The sequence below is a fragment of the Podarcis erhardii genome, assembly GCF_964252035.2.
Source record: "Podarcis erhardii genome assembly, chromosome: 2".
Classification (NCBI taxonomy): Eukaryota; Metazoa; Chordata; class Lepidosauria; order Squamata; family Lacertidae; genus Podarcis; species Podarcis erhardii.
In genome coordinates, this window is record NC_138498.1 from 36010249 (window position 1) to 36035481 (window position 25233).

Genomic DNA, 25233 nt, shown 5'->3' on the forward strand with positions numbered 1-25233 from the left:
GTTCTATTTTTCCTCTCTCTCCCCCCCCCCGCTTACAGGGATAATGGTCTCTCCCAGAACGCTGCCTTGTGTTTGCGGAAGGGGCTGCTTGAGGTCTGTTTCCACAGGGTGGAGACACAAGCGGCGGTTCCCTAGAAGCTGCTCCAAGTTAACATCTGCTGAAGGTTGGGGCGGGCGAAGGAGGGCAGCATGAGTGCCAAAGAACCGCTGCTGGGAACCCTAAAAGGTGAGGGGGCGAAGCGGGGAGGCGGTTTTGGAGGGGGCGGGGTGCCAGGTTTTGGCTGAATGGGAAAAAGTGCGAGAACCGTACACGCATCTTTCAGTCAGGGTATATACAGGTGTGTAGTTACTGCCACACGATTCTCCATAGGGATGGGGAGTCAGGTAGAGTTAGAATCTTATTTTGTCCCCGGTTGCCATGGGGAACAAATGTGTTTTTTAAAAAGTGTCAGAGCGAAGAGATCAGTACTCAGGCGTAAAAACTCCCCATCCTAAACGTTATTTATTGATTGAGAAGCTCAAGTGGTTACAGTGGATCTTATCCTAACTTAGTCGATTTAAGTTTGGCTTTATTATTGTGCTCATCTTACCTTTATGGGGCATCGGAGAAATGGGAAATAGAAGCTCGAAAGCTATGAGGTAACTGTCGTGGGAGCAAATGCTTACAAAGAGTTTTATTTATTTATTTACTTCATTTCATTTTTTAAAAAAATTATACACCACTTAAGGGAAAAACCTCCCTCAAAGAGTGGTATCACCTAGTGATATATATGCTGCTTAGATGCTATTGTGACAGATGTCAAGTTATGTTCCAGAAGGCAGCATGGGGTAATCCCCTTTTTTGTGCTGGAGAAGAATTGTAGCTCAGTGACAGGGTATCTGTTTTGCACACAGGATAGTCTCAGGTTGAATCCCCAGCATCTTCAGGGTTTTCAGGCAAAGACCTCTGCTGGAAACCTTGGGGAGCAGCTGCCAGCCAGTGTTGACAATATTGGGCTAGAAGGACTAATGTTATAAGGCAGCTTCTTATGTTCCATTGTTATATTAGGAGGGTCCTCAGCATGCAACTAAGAAATATCTCCCCACTCCCTGCCCTTGAATCCTTTCTACTCTGCCATGCTTTGGGGAAAAAATATTTAGTACTTGTATCTGGTCAGTTATGGTTAGAGCATTAGACTGGGATTCTGGAGTCCAGGGTTCAAATCCTTTGTCACCTGTGCAGTTCATGCAATGACCTTGGGCTATTCTCTGCACAGGGTTGTTGTGATAAAATGGAGGGGGTGCTAAATCACATATACCACCCGAAGCTCTTTAGAGGTAGGGTGGAATATAAGTAGAAAGAGGGGGGAAATTGGCCTAAACATCATATTATGGGCTGGGTGGTGGTGGTGAAGTATTGGATCCACTGCACTGATAATCAACAAGTAAAAGAGAAGCTTTGTTGAAAGGGAACATCTTTCTCAAATTTGCCTCAAGTGGAATGAATGGGTGGAGTACAGCAGTCTAAAGAACAGTCAATATTTGCTTAAGCTGGCTCTTGGTTCAGGACTTCCATCACATTTAATTATTTATTTGTTTAAAATAGTTCTTTATAGCCCTTCGGCTCCAACAGCACTAGAAGTGGGTTACAGACATAAAATAAAACATGATGTGCACTGTGTGCACTGGGAGGTTTTTCTGAAATGGATGAGAGCTGCCTTTCATTTCAGATGGGATTGTTCAGGAGAACATCCTGGGGCTAACTGTGCTGCAAGGACCTCTCCAAACTGAGTGAATGGGTGGCAAAATGGCAAATGCAATTCAGTGCAAACAAGTGTAAAGTGATGCACTCTGGGGCAAAAAAGGGGCTTAATTTCACATATATGCTCATGGGGTCTAAAGTGGCAGTAATGCACCAAGGCAAGAGACTTTGGGGTACTAGTACATAGCTCCATGAAGACATAAGCCCAGTGTGCAGCAGACTTGAAAAGGGCAAATTCCATGCCACAGATCACCAGGAAAGGAATTGAAAATAAAACTGCTAATATAATACCACAAATATGTGGTACAACTGCATTTGGAATGCTGTGTACAGTTCTCGTTACCTCATCTCAAAAAGAATATTTTGCCTCAAAATATTCAAAGAATATTCAAAATATTCAAAGAATATTTTAGAGTTGGAAAAGGTTAAGAAAAGGACTACCAAAACGATCGGGGCGTGGGGGGAGCGGCTCCCTTGTGAAGAAAAGTTGCAGCATTTGGGATTTTTTTAAAATTTAGAGAAAGGCAAGTAAGAGACCATGGAACTTTACAAAATTATGCATGGCACGGAGAAAATAGATACAGTGGTACCTCAAGTTAAGAACTTAATTCGTTCTGGAGGTCCGTTCTTAACCTGAAACTGTTCTGAACCTGAGGTACCACTTTAGCTAATGGGGCCTCACGCACAATATCTGTTCTCATCCTGAAGCAAAGTTCTTAACCCGAGGTACTATTTCTGGGTTAGCGGTGTCTGTAACCTGAAGCATCGGTAACGTGAGGTACCACTGTACAGGAAAGGTTTCTTTTCCTCATAAGACTAGAACTCATGGACCTTCAGGGAAGTCAAATGCTGGAAGAGTCAGGGCAGAGAGAAGAAAGTCTTGATGTAGTGCGTGTTAAACTCTGGAATCTGTTAAGTCTTCAAGGTGCCACAAAACCTTTTTCTATTTATGCTGCTACAAATGGATAAAGAAGGCTACCTCTCTGTAAATAGAAACAGTACCCCCCAGTTTTCAAATTATTTGAAATATACCCCCCACCCCCCAAAAAGTTCTCAGAACTGGCAAAAGGAAAAGAGAGCTTTAGCAAGGTGGTTGCATAATGTGCCTCGGACCATGCCTTGGCACCCAAAGCTGTGTTCTCGGAGATTCTGTACGTGCCATGATCAGAGAAGGGAGTAGCCTTGTGGTTTATGATTTGCAGAAGTCAGCAACCAGGTGGCCCTGGACTAATTCCGGCTGTGTGGGGTACACCATCTAGCCTCTCCCCTCCAATTGCCAACCTAGAGGCAAAGGGGAGCTGGGAAGTTGGTGACTTCTGTAGCATCAGGGCATGATAGCTTGCTTTGGAGGGTGGGATTGGGGAATTGCCCTTCTTAAAGTTACTTTCCCAAGCTCTGTACTATAGTCTTATTGATTAGGGCTTTGGTATCTTAACAGAAGGGACGCGGGTGGCGCTGTGGGTTGAACCACAGAGTCTAGGGCTTGCCGATCAGAAGGTCGGTGGTTTGAATCCCTGTGACGGGGTGAGCTCCCATTGTTCAGTCCCTGCTCCTGCCAACCTAGCAGGTCAAAAGCACATCAAAGTGCAAGTAGATAAATAGGTACCTCTCTGGCGGGAAGGTAAACGGTGTTTCCGTGCGCTGCTCTGGTTCACCAGAAGCCACTTAGTCATGCTGGCCACATGACCCAGAAGCTGTACGCCAGCTCCCTTGGCCAATAAAGCGAGATGAGCGCCACAACCCTAAAGTCGTCTGCGACTGGACCTAATGGTCAGGGGTCCCTTTACCTTTACCTATCTTAACAGAAGAAAAGTATAGCAAAAATACAAATATTAGATTTTAACTCATTCTATTGCCATTCTGTATTTGAAACCTCTCTCTCTCTCTCTCTCCCTCTCCTTGCAGTATGTATCCTCAACCTTCAGGGGAGCAGCAGCCCTTACACAGACACCTCCCCACACTTACAGTCCTTTTGTGAGGTCCTGGAAATGATCCTTCGCAAAGGAATAAAACGTGAGTGGCTTTTTCTGTACCAAAAATGGACAGTACTGTGCATGGAGATTTTCCTTTGCGGAGAGCTAGTTGCACTGCAGTTGGGGGCAATAGTGGGACAGGACCAGTCTTACAAGGAAAGGTGGGGTAGAAGTATTTTTAATAATAATAAGTAATAATAATCCCTGAAAGTTCACCTCCTCCTATATGTATCTCCCTGGAGTTTGACTTCAGAGGCCCTAGCCCTGTGAAGCTGATCTCACTGCCAGGTAAGGTGCAGCCAGTGCCATCTCTGCTGGTGGGGGCCCCAGGACAAGACTCCCTCCCCCTGTCTATCTGCCCCCTCCCTGCCGTTGTTGTCAGCTGCTGTTGCCTCTTCTGCCTCATCATTGCTACCACCTGCTTACATGGCAAACAGACCCAGTGAGCAAGCAGGCAGTGGCAGCTCCACCTCCTTCTCACCACCACCTTCTTGCAAGAGTGAGAAGCAGATAAGTGGTGAAGAGGAGAAGCAGGTTCCGGGGGCTCCAGTCACTGAGCCCCTCCTGAGGTGTGGGCCTTAGGCAAGTGCTTAGTCATGCCCACCCATGATGCTGGCCCTAAGTGTGATTTGTTGCTGGCGGTGGTGATGATGACACTTCAGTAGCCGAATATTGTTCCCAGAGAGGTTCATCTGGTGGCTACTTTGGGGTCCTTTGTAGCCAGGAAAAGACATTTTTTAAATTTTTCCAGCCCTTTTAAGACCACTAATCTCATAAATCTTTTATTGTACGGTCACACCTCAGTTTCTGATCGTCTCCATTGCCGTACGTTTCGGCTCCCGAACGTCAACGGAAGTAAGTGTTCCAGTTTTCAAACGTACCTTGGGAGCCGAACGTCCGACGCGGCAGACAAGCAGCTTCCGATTGGCTCTTCCGATTGCAAGAGCCAATCAGAAGCTGCGCCTCGGGAATCGAACATTTTGGAAGTCAATTGTCCTTCTGGAACGGATTGCGTTCCACTTCCAAGGTTTGACTGTACTTTTTATTGTTCCCAAAGAACTCTGACCACTGCAATTTTTATATTTCAGAGGTCTTAGTACCCTTCCAAAAGTAGGGTTTCCAGGGTTCTTTCCATCAATGCTGTTTAAAATTGTTGAGGATTGAAGGGTTGATCAGGCATGTCCCATGAGGGAGTTTGTAGTGGCAATGTAGACGACCACTGCAGTATGGAGACCGAGGTGGGAGAGGGATTCGTGTCTTGTTGCAGATATCAGAAATTTACATAAGTTGCAAAATCTAATTGCAGTTTCTGCTGGTGCAAAGGCATTTGGTGTGTGTGTGGAGGGGGGTTGCAGTAGAAAACTTCACACTTGCCAGGCTTTCACCATGCACAGATTGCTGATGCGTGCACAGAGTGAATCAGACCCTTCCTGGCAGCACCCTGAACCCCCAAGGAATGCATCCAATGTAAATGTGCTCTAACTGAGCACCTTCTGGTGCTAAGGAAATGGCGTCTGTAATCTTTGGTTGTGCGATGCAGCACTTTGCTGTGCTGCTTTTCTTCCTAAAGGAAAGTCGTCTTGTCTTCCTCAGAGCCCGTTCTGGGGTTCAAGAGAAAGGACTATTGGCACTGGCTGGAACAGCTTCCACAAGTAACCCATCCCAGGTGGGTGGCCTGTAGTATAACTTTATGATACTGCAAAAGTAAGAGGAACTTGATTTTCTGCTTTACCTTTCTGTATATAAGCATGATTACAGCTACAGTGGTACCTCAGGTTAAGTACTTAATTTGTTCCGGAGGTCCGTACTTAACCTGAAACTGTTCTTAACCTGAAGCACCACTTTAGCTAATGGGGCCTCCCGTTGCTGCCGCACAGCTGGAGCACGATTTCTGTTCTCATCCTGAAGCAAATTTCTTAACCTGAAACACTATTTCTGGGTTAGCGGAGTCTGTAACCTGAAGCGTATGTAACCTGAAGCATATGTAACCTGAGGTACCACTGTACAGGCTTTTATTAATTTTCTGCTTTTTTATCCTCCTCTCACAATTCTTCTTTTTTCACCTGATGTCCATAAATGAGTAACTATGGTGTTCATATCCTGTTTGTGGCCGTCTGGTTGTCCGATAGGCATCTGGTTGGCCACTCTGAGAAATGGGATGCTGGGCTAGATGGGCTTTTGCCCTGATCCAGCAGGGTTCTTCTTACACTCTGAGGTCGCCCCACAATTAGAGGTGCTCATAGTTTTTGTAATAATACCCGTATGGTTGTTTGGTTTTTGGCATCAGCTTCTTTTAAGTTCAAGAGTGTGTGTGTCTCACACAATGGCCATTTTCCTTTAGACTTCCATTTTACAGGGACTGTCTTTGAACTTTAAAAGCTCTCAGTCACACTGACATCACCATGATGCCAGATGACTGACAGATGGGTGATCCTGCTCACCTGTCCAAGTTGGCCTGTGGTGGGAGTGGGGGGTATTAGGAATCTGACCTGCCAGCCGGATCCAGGCCCTCACCCATGCTTCACAGGGGATTCACAATTCCCAGAATCCTTCATGCTGACTTTTGAGGGGTATCAAGGAAAGGATGGCAGGGGGCGCATAACTTTTTCACCCTGAAATATCTCCATTTGAAGTGACTTGAACGTGGTTTTTGTTTCTGTACCCCATGATAACAAAGTCTTTTCTTCCTATAGCATGACCCTCCTGTCAATGATGATTGAGAAAACTAATTCCTGTGAGAAGGTGCTGACAGCACAAGGACGAGGGCGGTACTTCTTGCGCCTGGCTTTGAATAGGAAGTTACTAGCTGTTGCTGTTAAGCAGTTGATCAGATCTTCCAGGCTGCTTGAGGTGGGGACGTGACGTAATTCAGAGCAATTAAAAGGAGAAGTTATTTTGAATAATAAGAGTACTCAGATACCTGTCTTTGTTACACTCTTTTCTTGGGGCCTCTGTTGAGTGGACACATAAGTTAGTAGGTGTGCTTTGCTAAAGACCTGGTCTGCGGGATATTCCTGTATTCACCATGTTTATAATCTTGAAACCAGTGCTGATTTTTAAATGTACTCAGTCTAGGGCTAATGTTCTTTAACAGAAAGAATCTGCAATTGTTCATTATAACTTGGCAGTTAAACCTATGGCCCCATTTGGGGAAGAGCCGTAATTCAGCGGCAAAGCATATGCTTTACTTACAGAACATCTCAAGTTCCACCTACAGGTAGATGTGGCATATTCCTTCCTGTGCCCCTGGAGAGCCAATTGCTAGTCAGTGTGAATAGTACTGATTGAGGTGGACCAATGTCCTGGTTTAGTGTTAGACAGCTTCCTGTGATCCTGCTAGTGGTAATACTTATCTCCTAAACTTGGGGACGACGACTCTAAAATCCCAAACCTAAATTAATGCTCCTTTCTAGATATTATAATGGTTAATAATAGTTTCCTGTTCCTGATGTGTATGTACCTTTGTGGTCAACTTATTTAAATTATTATAATTATTCAGAGTTGTTTTTATTTCAGTGGTATGATCCAATGACCTCCATCCTAGGCAATGAAGACTTATCTGGTAAGAGTCACCTCTGTACACTCATTGCATTATGCAAGAGAGCAGGTCATCACACTGATGAAGTGGACTCTTATTCTCTAAAAGCTTGTGCTATATTAAATGTATTAGGCCTTAAGGTGCTAGAAGACTCCTTGTTGCTTGGCTACAAAATGCATTAACATGGCTGCCTCTGGAAGTTATAACAAGTGCCCTGAGAGTCATTTTGCATTCTGTTGTAGCACAGTATGTTACTGAAATTTATTGTGCCTTGCTTTATAACAGTCTTCCTTTTGAATTACTGGGTTCTGCACTGTACAAAGTTGAAAAGGTACCAGAGCTCAATGGCAGCATTCTTGATGTCTAAATTTATTCTGCACTGGTGTTAAGGGCCCATCTTCACCATACATCTCAAACAGGGGTGTCCTAACCTAGTACCAGAGCGTCCTAACAAGTCTAAATGCCCTTAGCCTAAAGTGGTATGATACTGTTTTAAATGTATAGGGCAAATGATGCCCAGGTAAGGGGCAGAGTAAATGTAGCACTTTAAATGGCCCCCTCCAGTTTTTATAAGGAATCAGGAAACTTTCTGACACACAAGTCTGTTGCCAACATGTCTAGTTTGCCCAGTGATGTGTTGCATATTGGCTACATAATAACCGAATTTTATTATTAAAAGGATGCAATTAATGTTGTTGTTTGTTTGTTTGTTTTAAAAAAAACCTAGCATCCCCAAGGTTGCTAATTATAAAGTTGTGAATGGGAATATTTGTTTCAATAAAGTACAGGCATGTTGCAGGACCAATGTAGATATGATATTCTGCACAGCCCCACTGTGGAATCTCATCCAACAACAATGCTAGGTGATAGGGTGGTTAAGGCCGTAGACTTGAGTTCTTTGTGTGCCCTGTTAACCTGTGGCATCCAGGATGCTGCTGAGGCCCTCTACCTGTGAAAAGGCATGCAGCTCTGGTAGCTCCACGTTTCCCTTGCCAGTGAATTCTGCTGTGTCCTCCTTCCACATCAGTGGCTGGTTTTTGTCTTTCTCATTGTGACACCCTCCTTTCTGGACTCACAGATTGTCAGGTCCTTTTATAAGCTTTGCTGGCAAGGCAGATGCACCGTTTCATGATTGCCTTGGAGGCACTATCTGTGTGGTATGTAACAACATCTGTTTTGAGCTCTGGGGTTATTAAAATCATCCTTAACCTCCAGCTAGTCAATGTATTATATAGGTTTCTGAAGTGCCAGACATGTCAAGATTGTGCCATTGCTGTCTGGAGGCCTAAAAAAATAGGATGAAAGCCCTCATGCCGTTTCATAAGCTTGCACATTCTTACACCAAAAATGTGTGTGTGTGTGTGTGTGTGTGTGTTAAGTAACACCGGCAGGTTTTCCCATAACGAGCCTTTCAAAATGCAAGCAACTGAATCTTCTTCAGGACTCATTAAAATTGTGGCTCATTATTTGTCACTTCATTAAGGGTGATCAGTTACAGGATTCTGCTGTTTTGAGTTTTATGTTACTCCCTTTTGTCTTGTTTCCACATTTTTCTTCCGTTACTACTCTTCTCAGCTTTTTCCTCAATCATGTTGTAAATAGTAAACGTAAGTGTTCTGTAGTATTGCTGAGGATTGATCTGTGACTTTTCCCGGCCCCTTCACCCTTCTGTTTCACCTCTCCCACCAATAATTGTCCATGTGCAGCAACAAAGAAGTCCGCTTCACACTTTGCCATGTTCTATTAGGTCATTTTATTTACAGCCTTCCAAAGAGGTCAAGGTCTCTAATGTATGTGTTTAAATCTTTGTGTGTGTATGTGACAAACACACATTTCCAACAGCTCTTATGTTCTAAGCACCCAGGGAGCTGGGACTAGCCATGGGTCTCTAACCATGTGCGCGCACAATAGTAGTAAGCACGTGTTTGCCTTCATTACATGGGAAGCAGATCACAGTGGCACCAGGAGGCATGAAGGTAATTCTGGGGAAGGGTAATGTGTTGTAGATTAAAGGGCAGAAAAGGGCATTTCCTTACCTGTTTTCTATTAGAATATCATCCCAAAAGCTATTTATATAGTGCTTTTAGTGACTTTTCCTTATCACTGTCGTGGGATCAGCTACTGGGTCAGGCTTCATTTAACAACTTCACCTGGAAGGCAGTTGAAATCTGGACACTGAATTCCCCACAACCTGGTTTGAGGAGATGAATGCCAAGTGGCGATGAGACTTTATTGCCGTGGTTCCTGGGTGTGAGGCAAGCTTCCCTGAGGAGAGGCAGGTAATTGCTTGGGGAAATGCAAGTCCCACACAGCCGCCGCCTCAACTCATATTTTAAAATATTATTTAAATCTATGGAGATTCATATGGTTCGGAGCAGCACAGTTGTCACTTACAAGCTGACAGAGTGACATGTATAGCTTCATAGGAAGGTGACTGCCTGAAGCTTCCAGCTATGTGCTTAGATCCAGGGTCACCACCAATCTGCTTCTTTAGATTCCCAGAGTAGCTATGGAGGGGTTGCAGATCTCTACACAATTCTAACTGCCACGCGGTGTAAGCAGCTGCTGAATCCTTCTTGTGTATACGGTTTGATTGAGCCTGTGGGCAAAATTCCCATCTTGCCTTCTCAACCTGTTGGTGCAACCTGAGTGGCCTCACACACCTGCCCACCAAGGCATGATGCAGCTGATCTGTAGGAACCACCCTTACTATTTGTAAAGATTTTATTTTCTGGTACGTTTGCCCGTTCAATCTGCGTGAGGTACAAGTGAGTGGCGCCAGCTGAGAAACTTGCCTTTGTTCTGCGTTGGTTACATTTTTGAAAGGCTCAAATATTATTTTAGGGAGACTTGCTTCCATTGCAAGTTTGAGATTTCTTGGTTCGTGTTCTCAGTGTGTCCCTTGACTTACCGATAAATGAATATATAAAGTTGGTCAGCAATTTTTGATTCTCTTATTTCCTCCTTCCAGAGCCTTTCCTCTCTCTGATGCTGGTGGTGACAGAAATGAATTTCTCCCTAGATTTGCAGGTACAGTAGTTGATGATTTGGGGACATAAGTTTCATGCAGCTTCCACTGCCTAATACCCTCCAGATGTTTTGATTTACAACTCCCAGCAGCTCCAGGGAGCACATCCTGTCTGGTTCTGACAAGACGTGTAGTCTGAACAAGGCTGGCAAAGGCTGGATTAATAGCTGTATTTTCCCATCTTTCCTTTTAACCTCTGGCTTGACCTCTCATAGTTTGCCATCCTTTCTTTTTGTAGAATTCCAGTTTCTTGGATGAAAGCTGGCAACTTCCGGTAAGAAGCTTTAGTCCTCTCTCTCAATACCCCCTTTTGCACAATTCATGATATTCTCCCATCTTGCTGCTTACAGATAGGGATGGCACCATCTGTTTCACACCTGTAGCAACAGGCCAAAAATGGCGCCTCTACTCTGGACTGGAACTTTATGTTTATGAGGTGGTTGTTTTCTATTTACATTTTAATGTCTCACAAGCATGGAGGTTTGAGGCAGGGAAATGGTAACACCTCTGGGATTTCTCTGCTTGATTAAATCACTTTGTGGCTCTTTGTGAATTTTTAAAGTGCTTTACGGGTCTTTCATTCAACCTTTTAATAAAGTCCTATTTGAGAAACTTGAACTCTATGTCTCTCTGAACCGAGTCTGAACCTGAGTCCATTGACAGCTACACTTAGAATTTTAAATCATTGTACTTTGACAACTTCAGCTATACTGAAATGCTGTAGGGCTTTGGCTTCAACTGGGCCACAGAACAAGGATTCCAGTTTGCATCAATCTAAGCTGTTTTAAAATATGTGTGCATCTTTCCGTTTGTGGTATTTGGGGTAGGGGAAGGATCTGTGGTATATTATTTAAAGTACTTCTACACTGCCAAAATCAGCCTCAGGTTGACCTCATGAAGCGATGGGGACTCTGTGACACTCCCAAGTATTGGTGGACTTCAACTCCCATTATTCCTGTTTATTGGCAGTAATGACAGGGGACTGATGGGAGTTGGAGTCTTAACTGCATCTGGAGAATCACAAATTCTCCATCCTTGGCTTTGTGACACTGGCCTGTGGCTGGTTTTATTTTTATTATTTTGCTGTGTGTTATCAGTAAAGACAGGGCAAGACTATGATTGGTCTGCTTGTCTGAGTCTAGCAGCATCTCTGGGCTTTGATCATTTGCTCTGCGGATTAGGGATCATTTAATTTAAGATGTGGTGATATCTAAAAGTGGATTGCACTAGAAGCCTCTAACCCTGAAGTCACACGGTATAGCATCACGACAGAGTTTCATCCCAATGAGCCTTTTGAGGATAAATGGAGAACTTGAAGCTTCAGGGCCTTCCACTGCCTTCCTTTAAAGCCAACGCCCCTATAAGAAGCAAAATTTCTCATCTACACCAAGGCTCTGAAGGAGGATTTATTCAAGCTTGCTGGATACCACACTGATAAATACTGCTTTCTAGGTGTGCCTGACCTATGAAACTGTCCCCTGCAGGGAGCTGGGAATGGTGCTCAGGTAAGAGACCTGTCACATCCTTATGTTGCTTTGAACTTCCTCTGCACAAAATCCATTGTTTTAAATAAATATCCGGGTGTGGATCTGTAAGATAAAGCCCATAGGGAACAATGAGAGTTGGTCACTGAAACGAATGTCAGCCTGATACAGTTTTGTGGAGTGTATTCCACTTGTGCTAAAGGCATGGAGCTGGCAAGGGGCAGGGCCTCTCCCAGGCCTGGAAATTCCATTCATCTCCCTGCCTGACTTCTGAGATTTCACCAGCCATTGCCCACATTAATCCAGACTAATCATAGAATTGTAGAGTTGGAAGCGACCCAGAGGGTCTTCTAGTCCAGCCCCCTGCAATGGAATCTTAACACATGGTCCCCCATCCTATTTGAAACCATATCGGATCCTGATTGACTTTGCAAATGTGCTAGTCTTTGCAGCCATAAAAGCATACAAAGGGAAACCGCTATGGTTTGATAATTGGACTATAAAATGCTGGAGATTCAAGTGCAAATGTACATTCAGCTGCAAAGTTTGCCGGGCAAACTTGGGCCAGTCACTATATCTCAGCCTAAACCAGGCATCGGCAAACTCGGCCCTCCAGATGTTTTAGGACTACAACTCCCATCATCCCTAGCTAACAGGACTAGTGGTCAGGGATGATGGGAGTTGTAGTCCCACAACATCTGGAGAGCTGAGTTTGCCTATGCCTGACCTAAACTACCTTGCAGGGTTATTGTGAGGAGGAAGGGAGGGAACCATGCATTCTCTGCAAAGCTCTTTGGAGGGAAGGCAAACTAAAAATGTAACCATAAACTTGGATTTTAAAAACAAAGCTTGTCATTTTCAGTATGCTGAATTCTGTACCCAGTAGCAAATTCTACGCTCGTACAGAATGACTGAGTGCCCTCGCCCCTGGTTATTTGTAACTTAAGAGCAGCGGCTTTGACAAACCGTGACCTGAGCCTGTGCCTAGCAATAAAGATTAGCGCTTTCTGCAAGGTAGAAATCCTAGTGTTGACAAGGGAGTTCAGCCTACTACTGTGCAACATGTAGTCCTCAGGCCGTACATGGCCTTTTAGAGCACTTCTGAGAGGAGCTTGTAAACCCCCAAGAATCCCAATCAACTGCATTGCAGAAGGAAAAAATCAGATGGGAATAAGTGCAAACGCCACAGAAACCAGCTAAGGAGTTCCAATAATTATTTGATTTTTTAAAAATCATTTTTATTATTTAGTAACAAATGCTTCATAAAAAGGAACATACAAAGAAAGAACAGTGATGTACAATCAATTGCTGGGAGGCTTACACAGTAACGTCTAGCAATTCATTATTTTTGAGGAGCCAGCTCGGCAAGTTTTGTTCATTCACGTTTGAGATTCCCATCCCCATGAGGCTTAAGCATTTCATAAAAGGATGTCTCTCAAGAAGGGTAATGTGTCTGCCAGTTTTGGCATCCATCAAGCCTGTGCAATTACCTTGATGGTACACAGCAGATGTGCAAATTAGCTGCAGCGCTCTGGCTTGCGAAGGATTTCCATTGTGCCTTGTCTTTGTGCAACCTAATGCTGGTTTTAAACGCCGTGGGCTATCCAAGCCAAATAGTCTTTTTGCCCTAATAATTTTGCAGAAGTAGAAGAGGCGCAGTGCCAATGATTGAGTACATATTTTTACCACCTACATATGAGCCTCTAATGAAGGGGGCTTTGGTGAAGCCTGACCCACAAAATGCTACACCCATTTTTCATGTTTGCCAAAGACACCGTTTGCATAAGCAACCAATCATGTGGGTGGTTTCTTCTAGTGCAGCCGGGTGGACAAGAAATCCACAAAGCAAGCTTTTTGTGTGAGGGTTGCCTTGCACAGTTTGGGTTGATCTTAACCATGCCATTTGCAGCCCTTCATCTTCAGGGAGCTTGTGCTAGTTTGGTTAACATTAAAGGTGGTGGTGGTTGGAAACCACGTTGAAAAGAGAAACCCTGAAAGGTAGCCTATAGATGCAGAACATAAGAATGTATGAACGAGTAGTTGATGGGGAACTCTGTGGCCCTCCAAATGTTGTTGGACTCAAACTCCCATCAGCCCCAACAAACATCGCCATTAATCTAGGGGATGATGGGAGTTGAAGTCTTAACAACATGAGGAAGGCCACCAGTTCCCTATCCCTGGTGTGGAATCTATTATTTTCCAATCATTCTGAGCAAAAGAAAGAAATCTCTTTTAAAAGACATTCACCATTTCTTTCTCCCCTGTGATCTTCCTTCCTTTGCTCAAGTATGTGGTACCTCAACTCTTCAATGCGAGCTCTTGCCTTGTCTCTCTCCACCCCTTCCTCTCCCTCTTCTCGTCACAGATATTTGGATGGACGGATTTTCATCGTAAATGTGCTCCCCCAAAGCCAGGCAGCAGTGGATGAGGTGGTGCTGGTTGGAGATGTTATTGATGAGATAAATGGATCTTCACTGAGGAACGCATGCAATGGACAGGTGTGAAAGGGAATGCTCTGATCTCGGGGGACTAAGGCTGCTGTGTTGCCTGAGATCCTGAGAATGGAGCAGAAGAGATGGCTGTGTGGTGTTGCTATGGGAACTGTGCAGAGCTAAAGCTCTGGTGTTTGACCTGGAGATCATGGTGAAGAATTGAGGGTGTAGGAGGGATACAGAAAGACTGGGAAACAAAATGTCTTTCTCTTTCTTTCTTTCTGAAAAGTGTAGAGATTTGCACTGCAGGAATGAATAGAATTATTATAATTACTTTAGAATTTCAGAAACTTAAATTGATACCAGTGGTTTGCTCGCTTTTAAAGTTTTCTTTTACAATGTTTATAGGTATGAGAAATGTGGGGATCAAGACAACTATTGGGGATGCATAGGAATCTGCTTGAAACCATGGCAAGCTATAGACTCCTTGTCTACTGCAGTTATTGGGGAAACCACAGCTTAATATTATAAACAAATTGCCCAGTCTTGCTTGAACCTCAGTATTCAGACAGTTGTGATAGAGCTAGCAATACAATTAATTAGGTTTTTTTAAAACAAGCAAAAAAAAAAAAACAATCACCTAAATATTTCAGTATTTTTTTGGATCAAGAGAAATTTTTTACTGTGCTTCCTCTGAGTATAGCAAAGTTGAACAAATCAAAAATACATGTAAGTTGTTTGTTTACATGTATTTTTGTCAGGGTGGGGGGCTGGGGCAGAATATCTTATACTGGGAGCTTTGTTCATGCTTTCCATGTAAGTGTCAGATCTGGCTTGCCTGACAGATGGAAATTCATGACTGTGCAATCCCATACAGGTCTAGTCAGGCTGTGTGGATGCCATATATTTAAAGCACATTTGAAACACATTCCTTCCCTTAAAGAATTCTATTCACTGTAATGTACCACTCACAGAGTTACAACTTCCACTTTGCCAAGGCAATCTCTTCTAGTGACAAACTGCTTGTGTTGTCAGGAAGTTCTTTCTGGAACTTAGTGCCTGAATCCTTTTTTTTGTAATTTGAAGGCACTGGTTTGAGCCTTTATAGATCACCAGAAAAGAACTTTGCTCCTTCATCTATGTGACGTTCCTCCAGATATTTCAAGGTGGCTGTCATACTGCCTCTGAATTGTGTTTTTCCCAGACTGAACGTACCAGTCCCTCTATTGGATCCATTCCTCCTTATGGGAGAAAAATATGAAGATGTGCTCCTTTATGTACAGTGGTACCTTGGTTCTCAAACTTAATCCATTCCAGAAGTTCGTTCCAAAACCAAGGTGCACTTTCCCATAGAAAGTAAGGCAAAATGGATTAATCCGTTCCAGACTTTTTAAAACCCCTTAAACAGCAATTTAACATGAATTTTACTATCTAACAAGACCATTGATCCATAAAATGAAAGTGATAAACAATGTACTGCAGTCAATCAATCAATCAATCAATCAGTAGCTGAACTGGGTTCCACACAGTCACAAAAAAAGACCCTCAAAAACAAAAACGCAGAATAAATAGCAAAAATAGACAGACCTCAGTGTAACACTCAAAACGGAAGTGTGGCACTCAAATCAGAAACGTAACACTAAAATCAGAAGTGTAACACTCAAAATGGAGCACGTTCAGCTTCCGAAAAAGGTTTGCAACCCAAACATTTTGGGTTCCAAGTTGTTTGAGTACTAAGGCATTTGAGAACCAAGGTACCACTGTATTGTGGGAACAGCACAGAAAAAAGCTTGTAACCTCTGTAACTGGGATTAGTGCCAGGTGAGCAGTGCTAGAAATTCTTGCCGATGCTCTCAACCTTTCTGTTTCTCTTCAGGCTGGGACAGTGCTACAGAAGTACAAGGGCAAGCCTCTGAGCTTCCGCCTGATCCGCTGGAAGTGGCACGATGGAGGGATGTACAAGCCGCTTCTCCCCTACCTGAAAATCCTCCAGGAGAAAATCCCCAGCTTCCAGCTCCAGCATGAGCACACGCACAAGGAAAAGAAAGAGGACCGGTGCTTGCAGGGGGGCAGGTAGGGGCTGCCAGGGGAGCAGAGCAGCAGCAAAAGGGTTGCAGGCTCCAGCTTTTGGCAATCGGTAACAATAAAGGTAGTCAGCATGGATTCATTCTGAATGCAGCCTGTAATTGAGGTGGGAACGTTACGGTCCTTGGGCTGTTTTCCACCTGCCACACAGCTCTAGGCTGATCACCACGTGGTTCGTGAGAGAGACACACAACAGCAGCAAAACAGTGGTATGTTTATGACTGGGGGTGCTTTTGAGCCAACTAGGGGCATGAAAGTAAAATCCCGTGCCAAACTGGGAGGAAGATTTGGAAGGTCCATATTACCAGTACTATTTTTCTGGAAAAATAGGTGCCGGAACTCACCATGAACGCCTCCCTTGTTCTCTTATAACGGTAATGGCGCCCACCTGAGAGGTGCCGGAACGGAGTTCCAGTGTGTTTGGGCTAAAAAAACAAACCCCTGCATATTACCAAAGAGAGAATAGCTCCCCACACCCTGTTGAATGAGGAGGACTGAAAGGGGAAGGCACATAAGATTTCAGTGAAAGTTTTTTTAATTTTTTTTAAATTCAAAATTATAACAAGACATATTATCCAAAAACATATCATCCTTGCCCCCCCCATTTTTCCTCCCTCCCCCCTCCCACACAAAACCCCCCACCCCCACGACTTCCCTCAGTTCCAGTCTTTGGTTTCTCTAAGAATGCTGTTTTCTGCATGTTACAAAGTTGTATAGATCCTCAAACTATTTAGCTGATTATTATCAATAAAAAGTTTGTGAATGTTTATTCAAAACAAGATTTCAGTGAAAGTTGAGGTGAGTGGGGAGTGAGGTAAAGCAGTTTCTAAGGTCACGCCAGCTTAGGAATTCCACTTCAGTTGTTGTGCACGTATTTAGAGCCTGTTCTTGGGACACAGACCTCTTGCTCAGAGCCAGTAGTTATCGTGGAGAGCCAGCGGGGCCAACTAAGGCGTTACGTTTTTACACTCTGGTATGGTTAAACAATATATGTCTCAATTGTGACTAGTGCATGCATGTTTAAATGGGCACTTTTCTCATTATATACCCAAAAGAAGGAGATCTATTTTGGTGTGTGCAATTACCGCTTGATTATTGTGGAGAAAAGCAGCCACATAAGCATGCACACGCCAGTCACAATTGTTGCACACCATGTACATTTTGTTCTGGTATCGGCCTGTTTTGCTTGAACTGCCATCCCCTCACCCTGGTCTAAACGAATGAGCTACTTATAGACACCGTGGACTAATTATTTTGACCATTTTCTCCTCAGGCTGCTGTACAACCTGCGGTACTTAGGCCACGTCAATGTAGGAAAGGTGAGACTGGGTCTTGGACAGAGAAGGGAGGATTGTTTAGCTTTCCTTGTTGTTGGTTTATGTCTTTTATTTTTGTTACACCTTTCCGATTCTTATTTTCAGTATGGAAGCAAAGAGGTGTTAGACCAAGGCATACCTATGGTTTTAGAGAAACATTTGCCACGACAGGTACGTTTCCTGCTTTAACAGTCCAAAATGTGGAGACATTTTTCCCAAATGTGGAGACTGGCACACGAGTAGGGCTTACAGTTGTTAGATGCATTCTTGTATATTTCTGCCTTTGCATACGTCTGGTTTTTCTCTCAATTTTTGTTCGTTTTTTAATTTTAAGCAGACTGGAGTTTGACCGCAATAACTCTTTGCCCCTTCTTTCTTTGTGAGGAATTGCTAAATCAGATTATAGGTTATGAGGGCAAAATTACTGATAGGTGGGAGAGTCAAACCTTCCTTTTTTTTTATTCATCCTTCCCCTATCTTTCCTCAAGTAAGCCCAAGGCAGTGTACAATGTTCTGTTCTCTTCTCCACCCACCAAAGTTTATCTTCTCATGATACATTAGACTAATAGATGGTGTCTGGCCCAAATTCACCCACTGAGGTTTGTGACTGAGATGGCATTTCAACCTGGATCTCTCTAGCCCTAGTCCAGCAAACTAACCAAATTTTAACCAGGTCTCTCAAAGGAAAGGACGCTTTTGCCTAGCAACCAAAAGCCCTCCAATTTGGGATGTACGCAAAAATTATTGAGCTTCTCCAGTCAAGAACACAAGATGAGAGACAGGCCCAACTTTTGTACTCCTATAGCCTGTGAGGAAAAAATAAAGAATCTACTTGAAACTGAAGGAGTATTTCTTTTCTTCCTCCTTTGATCAAATGCCTTGCAACAACTAAGCAGTAGTCATCGTTGTGGAAGGGAAAGAAACAAAATAGCAGCAAGCAGATAATTGCTTTTGACAAGTACCATTCACAAAAAACTTGGTGAATCTGAGAAGCTATTAAATAGTGAAACTTTAACTGTATTTGCTGAATTTGTGCAGTATAGTGATGACAATTCTGGTAGATCTTTTGGAGAAAGAATACTCTAAATATATACCCACTTCTACAAGTCTAGGAATTACATTTTTATATGAAAGCTGCCAAGAAATGCTTGACGAAAACAAAGTATGATCCCTGTCTTACCGTTCGGCATCTGAACCCAGAGGTCATGATTTGTTTCCATCAAACATTCCACAAACCTTGACCCGTTGCCAAAGTTTGGCCTTGGCTTACAGACTGTGGTTTGTTGGAGCGAAACAAACTACAAACAATGGTTCAGGAGGAGCAAGGCTGGTTCAGGGAATGCCAGAGTGAGGAGGAGCGGAGCAACCTAGCTTGGCACATTCACCACAAACAATTCATTATGTCCCCCCCCCCCAACTTGCTGCCCTGCAGACTACACACTCCCATCAGCCCCTGCCTGCACCGGCTAATTTACTACAAGGCTTTACTTCTTTGGGCATTCAGTTCTGCATGTTAACAGTTTCCGTAATGCCTTCTATGCTCGGTTGCACATTTCTTTAGAAATAGCTCTCAGAACCCTCCCTTAAATCATGTGCATGAGGAAAGAGAGTTGACTATCTCAGATTTTAAAAATTCCTGAGGTACCTTTGTGTGATATGTAAATTATTTAAATTCGGGGGGGGGGTTAATGCACCCCACCACCAAAATGTGTTTAATGTGTGCCCTCTTCCTCTACCCTACCACACTGTCAGCTACCACCAGGCCTAGTCCTGGCCTTGATGAGTATAGAACTGCTGTCCCAGATTGGATATGAGACCTGAGTGAACTTTTCTTAACCAGTCACTTCATTGCAGCAGCTAGAAGTTGCCACTTCAAACAACACTGCAGCAAGTCACTAAACGTACATAAACTGATTTTATTCCAGCCAGAAGGCTACAAAATCAACAGAGAGACTCAAATGGTGGCCGTATCTCTAGTTGCAGACCTTTATAAGTCTACCAGCAGGTCAGGATTTGGAGAGACAGCACACATTCCTCAACATACTTTACAGCCTGGCTCCTTAAACAACCTCCTTTTTTCCTGTCAGATTGGCATGCAACTTGTGAGGAGAGACCTGAGTTCTAATGCACTACCTGCTAGAGATCCCCCCCCTTTCTACCATTTTTTAAAAGAAGAATGGTATAGAGCTTCTCATGTTTCTCCTACGCTCCCAAGACCATTACATTTTTGCATGTACAGTGGTACCTCGGGTTAAGTACTTAATTCGTTCCGGAGGTCCGTTCTTAACCTGAAACTGTTCTTAAACTGAAGCATCACTTTAGCTAATGGGGCCTCCTGCTGCTGCCACATCGCCGGAGCACAATTTCTGTTCTCATCCTGAAGCAAAGTTCGTAACCCAAGGTAATATTTCTGGGTTAGCGGAGTAACTTGAAGCGTATGTAACCCGAGGTACCACTGTATGCTTTTTCACCTTGATTGTATTTCTATGACAGTATGACAGTGCTTCATACTGGGATACTATAGAAATGCAGGCAAATAAAAATTCAAAGTTATAGTCCATTAAACACACAGGATAGATTTCTCTCTCCCTCCTGCATATGTGGGAAGATGAAGCTGTCAAAAAAGAAGAGAGGGAGGGGCTTAATCAGACAATCACCCCAGCCTACAGTTACTCTTAAAACTGCTTGAAGCTGATGTCTGCAATTTACTACAGTGGTGCCTCGCAAGATGAAATTAATTCGTTCCGCGAGTTGCTTCGTCTTGCGATTTTTTCGTCTTGCGGAGCGCGGATTCCCCGGGTATTAACGGCTTTAAGAAAAAGGAAGCAAACCCGCAAGACGTTTTCATCTTGCGAAGCAAGCCCATAGGGAAATTCGTCTTGTGAAACAACTCAATAAACGAAAAACCCTTTCGTCTTGTGCGTTTTTCGTCTAGCGAGGCATTCGTCTTGCGGGGCACCACTGTACTTGCGCACGAGTCCTTGCCATTTAAATATGGACATAAAGGTTTGAAGTTGTGTCACCATCTTAGTGAAAACATACAGGGCCCCAGCCTCTTCTCTCTGTACAATTTGGTTCTAGGCTCATCCATTCTGTCTGCCTGGCCAACAACAACTCACCTACTGTGGGTTTCTGAGACTGAGCTTTTCGAAAAACAACGCCTGATCCCACCAGCAAACAAGTGATGGAGGTGGTTTGAAACGACCACAACGCTGAGACCTTATTATAAGCCACAGTAGTATCCACTGCAGCAATGCAAGAGCAGCTGCTACTCAAGAGGAATTCAATGTTGCGCTGTTCCAGTTGTTCCATCGGCGATTCAGCTTGCCCTATGGAACCATATCCCATGGGGAGAGAAGAGGGGGGAAGGCCCCATGGCTTAGTGGGACTTATGCTAGCACACTAACTTAGCTGAATCCGGCCCGTTGTACCTGCAAGATGCCACCACCATCAGATGCGCCATCGCACCATACCAGGAAACGCTTACAAAACATGAATGGACCAAAGGGAGATTAATTAGCTGCATGGCCCCTTTCTGAGCTATGCAGCTCAGAATGCCCAAGTATTTCCCTCTTAAAGATGGGGTGGATGAGCTTTGTAAATAAATAAGGCCATTTGTTTCACCCCGTTGCCAGAATGAGCTGGCATAGCATGCGACTTGTTTCCCCAGTGCTGGAGAAAGTCAATTGCTGTTCCAGTGAAGGCAGTCAAGGCTGCTAACTGGTTTGTTTTCTGGGTAGCTCATAATGTAGCAACTTACTCACATGTGCATCTTTATTCAACCCAGGTGAGTGCTTCATGTCAGGAACATAATTGAAAGCAGTGGGTTTAAATTATTCTTTCGTCTAATAAGCTCAAGGCTTGTGTACATTGTTCTGCTTTCTCCCCTACCCCCAAACTTTATCCTCACAATAACCCTGTGGGGTAGGTGAGACTGAGCTTAAATTACTTTTTTGTGAATACATTAATACATCAAACGTATAGATTGGTAGAACTATTTTGTGGTGTTTAAAAAAATTCCATATACAGCTACTGAAGTCAGTGCTATAAACTACAATAGGGCAAATCTGAGAGCGCAAATTGATGCCAACTATTTTTATCTGACGTACATAAAAATGTTTACATTGGCAATTTTGTGAAAATTATGCAGTCTGTTAAGTGATCAGTTTGAGGCTATCACTGTGATTATTTCTACCCCAAATCACACCAAGTTGAAGGAAGCAAAAATGAGGAAAAGACTTGAAATCCCAGCAAAATGCTCAGGCCTTATCTGTTCATTTTCTGTTGCAGGTGTTTTGACAATTAACAGTGCATTTTACTTACCCATTATTGTTTCGAACATTTTGAATATATTTTCACAGGAGGTTTTATTTGATGTCAAAGAAACAGAAGTCGTTGTTCAAGAGAAAGCTGCTTCAAAGGTTAGAGTACTTTTCTTTACTGTTTGTGCTTGTCCTGACTATATTTAAACATTTTATGTCAGAATTATTCATAGAACGCAGGCCACTGAATTTAGCTGCTTTCTTCTAGGTAGAACTTGCCTATAATATGTGAGATTTACAGGAAGATAGGTTGCACGTAGAGGAGCTATTTGTTTAAATCTACAACAAAATCTCTATTTGATTGTGTGGATCATGGTCCATTCACACACTATTAGAAAACAAAGAGCATAAAATTGTAAATAATCAGTTCTAGGCCACTGCCTTATCAGACCACTCAATGTTGTTGCCAGGTTTTGTTTCGTTACTCTTATACAGACATTTCCTGTGTGGGACGGCGTCTGGACAGCAACAATCTCTTCGCCTTCTGCAGTGTGTGAGTTAAAAATAACCACCCACATACCTAGAGATACACTACACCAGGATTCTATTATCCCTGGCTGCGTAATTGCATGGGGCAGCAATGCATTTAGAGCAGGCTGAAGTTTGAGTGGATCTTTTCAAAGTTCAGTTTTCCCTGTCAACAATTCTGCTGAAATCCCTTACTATACACTCCGAGCCTATGTAAATCATGCGTTTGAGCACATACTCTATTGTACGTCTGCCTCTTATTTTGATAAAATCATCCATCCTATTTGGAATACCCCAAGGCCCCTTGGGTTGTCTGGGGGGAAAATTCACCCTGGCCTAGTTTAGCCATCACTGGCCTTTCAACTGGTGGGTTGAGACCTGCTACCCAGTCACTACCTAATCTTAGGCACGTCCCAACAGTAGTACAGTGGTACCTCGGGTTAAGTACTTAATTCATTCCGGAGGTCCGTTCTTAACCTAAAACACCACTTTAGCTAATGGGACCTCCCGCTGCTGCCATCGGAGCACGATTTCTATTCTCATCCTGAAGCAAAGTTCTTAACCTGAGGTATTATTTCTGGGTTAGCAGAGTCTGTAACCTGAATTGTATGTAACCCGAGATACCACTGTACTACAAATATGCCCCCCATGCATTGTTTGGGGTAAAGGTTTGTGCCATCTCTGAAAAGGTTGAAGTATATATAAAGCATTGATCTTCCACTGGTAGATCAGGCTTTGCTTATGCATCTATTAGAATAATTTTGATGCTTTTGTAAAACTGAAGAAAAATAAAGGGGGAAAAACACCAGATTTGCTACTGGAGTCTGTAGCCTGACCTCAGGTGCATCACAACAGCAGCACTTTCACAATGAAATATGCCCCCAAGTTTGGACAAAGAGCCAGGCCCCAGGTCCTGTAAAGGTCAGAAGCAATGTGTTAGCAGTACCTCAGCTTGCCAGTGTGCTTAAAGGATTAGTGTTAAATTTAAGATGGGGCAGAATGAACAAAGATTCATTCTGCCACATGCATATCAAATTTATTGCCCATAGTGTTGTCATCAGTACCTCATTATGGGATTCCCTCCCTTTGCCAATCTGATTAGCCCAGATTCTTACATGCTTTCGGAGTCAGCTGCATTTCTTTGCCCAATCTTTTGTGTGTTCTGTCACTTTGTTATTTTACCCTACTGACTGCTGTGTTTTAAGGCTCTTCCAGATGTTCTTTTATTGTGCATTCATTTGTACTGATGTTGGGTCTCAAGCTGGCTATATATGATCCTGCCTTCAAAGCTGTGCACAGGCCATAGCTTCCTTCTGAAATCCTGTGACTTCACCTCACAAATATTTCAGGGCTTTTAAAGTTCGTTGCACAATAATGTAACATCCAGGAAGCATCACTAATGGAATTAATCCACTATTGTGTCAATCTCGTTTAATAATACATCTGCAAAACCCGCATAGGCCCTGAATGTGTATTTTAGTGTAACCTGTTCTGATTGATTTGGCCATGCAGGCAAGAATAATTTTCAATACATTATACTGTATAGGGTTTCACCTGAGTCTTCGGAACAAAACACCTTCGACTGTCTTGTATTTGAATCCAACACTGAAGATGAAAGTGAGGAAATAATAAGAAGAATTGGTAAGGATATTTGTTCTTTGGTGTACAACTAAAAAGTAGCAAGGCCTCCATAGCCTGTTAATGAAGCATACTTAGTGTACTTGCAAGCTAGTAATTCTAAGACTTAGAAAGCTAATAAGATTAGGCTTCGCAGTAATTGTATATCTGCATTTCTAATTATGTTCAAGGACTTGGGCTTAGTATGAAATAAAGTAGGAAGTCTTCTGTTAGATCTAGAAGGATTTCCAGGTCAGTATCCCAATCACCTAACATCTAGCATGCTAGTGGTTAGGAGACAAATTCTGTTCTTTCAAAACCATGGCTAGAGCAGCAAGTACTGCCAACTTCAGGAATATTATTTTAAGATTAATGACCATTTGTTTCTTTAGCTGCTGGATTTAAACACACAGAATGGTTTGTCTGATTGAGATGCATGATGCTCTGCTTCTGGGTTTCTGCCAATGACCTACTTTTGGAGCTGAACTGGCATGTAAAAGGGCCTAGTTTCAGTCAGTGATACGCTGCCAGGCTTGCTCTTGGATTAAGGCGGCAATATGAAAGGATTAAAACTCTACACTGGAAATAGTATTTTGGCTACCTCCTACAACAGAAGACTGAGTTTTTACAAGCGTTTTCTTTTCATGTTTATACGGACATTTTCAGAATTTGGAATAAAATCAAGCTGAAGCCATGGATTTGCATACTATTTGTATTAACCAAAGTTTCTACATTTAAAAATGAGACAGATTCAACGTAATGAGTCAAGCATAACTTACTATGACAGTTCAGTTTTTCAGTGTGTAGCCTTACTAGTTTTGTGCTTACATTGTTTAAAGAAATCAGAAATAAGAATCTGAAGAACACTGTATATACACTTTTCGGTACACCCCCTTTACACCTTTAACTTTTGTTATTTGCTGCCAGGGGCTGTCAACTAGCAGCCTAGGTGAAGAATTAACTCCACTCCCAAAAAAATAACAGCCTGATTGTCTGCTTTGGTTATAGAAGTGGAAGCTGCATTTCAAAATATAAATGGCGAGATCACTCAAACTGGTTCAAAACAAACCCAAAAGTGTTAGAGAAAAAGGGTACATGAAGAAACCAACCAAGGCAGCAAGGATAGGGTATTAACACTCAAGACCAAATTTATACCACTTGAGTACTTTGATCACTAAAAGTAAGCCTAAAAACACAAAGTCTGACAGTGTTCTGTTTATTTAATAAGT

General features: G+C 43.1%; 1 protein-coding gene across 1 annotated transcript; it reads left to right on the forward strand.

Moving 5' to 3' along the window:
- Positions 1–70: 70 nt before the first annotated feature.
- Positions 71–24700, forward strand: LOC309335645 (uncharacterized protein). Its single transcript, XM_081850862.1, has 16 exons — positions 71–226; positions 3647–3754; positions 5308–5380; positions 6408–6564; positions 7231–7276; positions 10224–10282; positions 10519–10554; positions 11733–11785; positions 14130–14262; positions 16073–16269; positions 17555–17600; positions 17703–17768; positions 21959–22018; positions 22330–22412; positions 23934–24028; positions 24397–24700. Exons 1-16 carry the CDS (start codon positions 190–192, stop codon positions 24429–24431), a joined length of 1284 nt encoding a protein of 427 aa, XP_081706988.1. The 5' UTR covers positions 71–189; the 3' UTR covers positions 24432–24700.
- Positions 24701–25233: the final 533 nt, after the last annotated feature.